This window comes from Elephantulus edwardii, unplaced genomic scaffold (genome assembly GCF_000299155.1).
Source record: "Elephantulus edwardii isolate Elephantulus edwardi_28Jun2011 unplaced genomic scaffold, EleEdw1.0 scaffold00439, whole genome shotgun sequence".
Taxonomy (NCBI): Eukaryota; Metazoa; Chordata; class Mammalia; order Macroscelidea; family Macroscelididae; genus Elephantulus; species Elephantulus edwardii.
This window is the reverse complement of record NW_006400189.1, coordinates 794903-798239: the sequence shown is the minus strand read 5'-3', so window position 1 is coordinate 798239 and position 3337 is coordinate 794903. Positions and strand designations below refer to the sequence as shown.

Genomic DNA, 3337 nt, shown 5'->3' with positions numbered 1-3337 from the left:
GATAAGGGTAATGCCCCAGTTTCTAATATTGAAGGACTCTTTTTTTCCCTGTTTTCCTATAGGTTTCGGAGGGTCTGAGTTTCAGTACTCAGCGACATCGGGAACAACTTCTGGCCCACCCAGGATCATCCTTTACCGGGATTATTTTAACACACGCCCTTCACTGAGCCTCCTCGCTCCATAGACTGCCTTGGGTCATCATGACCATCAGTGAAGTTTTTCAGGCTTGCTTTTTTCTGATCACGCAGCACCACCTCTTGTCTACCTTTCCTTTTGGTTGTCATACATTAGGTAAAAGTTTGCTACCCGTTCAAGTTACATTTTCTGCTAGACCACTCTGCTAGTTGGACTGCTCACTTCTGCCCAGCTCCTCTTACCTTGCTTGCCTGTGACTGTCACAGCCATTCACCTGAGTAGCCGGTGCTTAGAAGAGCCAGTCTTCCTTACCATGCATTGTCCCACAGATGGAATCAGGGAGTGCGGTGTCAGACTGGACACTGACATCCTCTTGAACCCACTCTAGCATATTTCCCAGAATATTCATTCCCACCTGGGTGTCTGAACCTGCACTGACAACCAAGGAGAATTGAGTGCTCAACAGACCAGTTTTGGGGTTTGGTTTTTTTTGTTTGTTTGTTTGTTTTTTGAGGATAAATAATGATAGATTTAGTAGAAAGTTACATCCCCAAAGGAACAGATCTTCTTCCTTGAAAGGAGATAAGGCCAACAGGCCAGTTTTAGAGAACAGTTTTGGTTAAACTTCTCAACTCCAATGCAGTTTATCAAGATTTTTAAGAAGGAAGACAGACAGATGGTGGAGTTCATTGAAACTTGGCCTTATTGCAAAATAGTTTTTTGCATGTCTTCTGTGGCTGAATTTCATTGTGTGTGATAGAAAACCATACACACTGTAGGCACTAATAAATTCTTAAATTGTAGTTTCATGATTTTAAAACGCTCCTAGCTGTTTTAAAACTGTAAGAAACTCTTATAAACTACGAGAAACACTACCCATATATAGGACTTACAGTGCAAAAGATGGTTCTTAAAAACCTCCATTTTCTGGATTTTTTGGGTTAAGCAACTAAGTTGTTAAATACCTTGTTTAAGTAATTGCCAAAATATCAGATACTTAAAATGTTGGGGAAACGGAAGCGAGTGGTATTGACAATTAAAGACAAACTTGATATTATTAAGAAACTTGAGGAAGGCATCTCTTTCAAAAAACTCTCTGTGGTATATGGGATTGGCGAATCTACAGTTCGTGATATTAAAAAGAACAAAGAAAGGATTATAAACTATGCAAATAGTTCAGATCCTACCAGTGGGGTATCCAAACGTAAATCGATGAAATCATCCACATACGAGGAGCTTGATAGGGTTATGATAGAGTGGTTTAATCAACAGAAAACAGCCGGAATTCCAGTGTCTGGAACAATTTGTGCAAAACAAGCCAAGTTCTTTTTTGATGCTTTGGGAATGGAAGGTGATTTCAATGCATCATCTGGCTGGCTAACTCGGTTTAAACAGCGTCATGGTATTCCAAAAGCTGCTGGTAAAGGAACAAAGTTAAAAGGAGACGAAACTGCTGCCAGTGAATTTTGTGATAACTTTCAGCAATTTATTGAGAAGGAGAATCTACAACCGGAGCAAATTTATGGTGCTGACCAAACTGGGTTGTTCTGGAAATGTCTACCCTCAAGAACATTAGCTTTTGAAACTGAACAAGGTACTTCTGGGTACAGGTCAAGTAGAGAGAGAATCATTATTATGTGTTGTGCAAATGCCACAGGCTTACACAAACTGAATCTTTGTGTTGTGGGGAAAGCAAAAAAACCCCGTGCATTCAAAGGAACTGACCTTTCTAATCTTCCTGTAACTTATTTCAGTCAAAAGGGTGCGTGGATAGAACATTCTGTTTTCAGACAGTGGTTTGAAAAGTACTTCGTGCCGCAGGTACAGAAGCATTTGAAATCCAAGGGGCTTTTGGAAAAAGCAGTGCTGCTTTTGGACTTCCCCCCATTACATCCAGATGAAGAATTGCTGAGTTCTGATGATGGCAGAATAACTGTGAAATATTTGCCACCTAACGTTACAAGTCTAATTCAACCTATGAGCCAGGGAGTTTTAGCCACAGTAAAAAGATACTACCGAGCAGGACTGCTACAGAAGTATATGGATGAAGGAGTTGACCCAAAAATGTTCTGGAAGAACTTGACAGTGTTGGATGCAGTTTATGAAGTATCAAGAGCTTGGAATACAGTAAAATCAAGTACCATAACCAAAGCATGGAAAAAACTTTTCCCTGGCAACGAAGAGAACTCAGGTGTGAATATAGATGAAGGAGCCATTTTAGCAGCTAATTTAGCAACAGTTTTACAGAATACAGAAGATTGTGAACACAGAGATGTTGAAAATGTTGATCAGTGGTTTGACACTCAGAGTAATGACTCAAGCTGTCAGGTCCTAACTGACAATGAAGGTACTAAGGTCCAGGCCAAACCTGCTGAGCAAAAACCTTCCAGTAAGACTAGAAAAACAGAACTAAATTCAGAAAACCACATTAGTCACAAAGCTGCACTTGAATGGACTGAAAATTTACTGGATTATCTAGAACAACAAGATGACATGCTTCTGTCTGATAAATTGGTATTACGGAGACTTCGGACAATAATAAGAAGAAAACAGAAGATCCAAAATACCAAAAACCTTTCATAGTGCTTTTAAATGTTTCATTGTGTAAAAGTCTTTGTGACTCTTTTATCTGCAGTAGAACTTGGATATTTTATCTTAAGGGCTGTCAACACCAAGCCAAATAACATTCTACACATGATCTTAGTTAGGTTTGACTCTTACTTGGATTACTTAAATGACAGCTCTTTGATGTTGACACTAGTAATTGAGCGTTGACATGTAACTTTTCTGTTTACTGTTTCTAATCTGTATTATATTAATTAGATCATAAAGTATCTGAGGTCAGGGATTGTGGGTCTCTTCTGTGCCTGAATTTCACTGTAACAGAAAATCAGTCTTACTGTTGGCACTTAATAAATCCTACTTAAATTGTATTTTTATGACTTTCTGAACTTCAATGTTTAAACTGAAATATAGCGAGGGATAAGTTCCCATGTCCATGCTTTTCCGCTGCTGAAGTATTAAGAGAACTCAGAATATACTTAAACATTTCACTATGACTACAAGAAACTGGAGAAAGTAGTCTTGTTTAAATGTGCCATTTCTATGCCAACATTGATTAGCAGCAGTTCAGATTGACTCTAATAAAGAAAGATAGAATAAGGTTAAAATGTCCCTCAGGAAAGGGCTTTTCCATCTGACC

The 3337-nt window shown here is 38.8% G+C and overlaps 1 protein-coding gene across 1 annotated transcript; it reads left to right on the top strand.

Annotated features, from left to right (window-relative positions):
• The first annotated feature begins 1062 nt into the window (after positions 1-1062).
• Positions 1063-3075, top strand: TIGD2 (tigger transposable element derived 2). The gene has a single exon (XM_006902679.1). The coding sequence runs from the start codon at positions 1138-1140 to the stop codon at positions 2716-2718; it is 1581 nt and encodes a 526-aa protein (XP_006902741.1). The 5' UTR covers positions 1063-1137; the 3' UTR covers positions 2719-3075.
• Positions 3076-3337: the final 262 nt, after the last annotated feature.

Excerpts from the sequence above, each read along its gene's own strand:
- TIGD2 (XM_006902679.1), top strand. The coding sequence starts at position 1,138 with ATGTTGGGGAAACGGAAGCGAGTGGTATTGACAATTAAAGACAAACTT.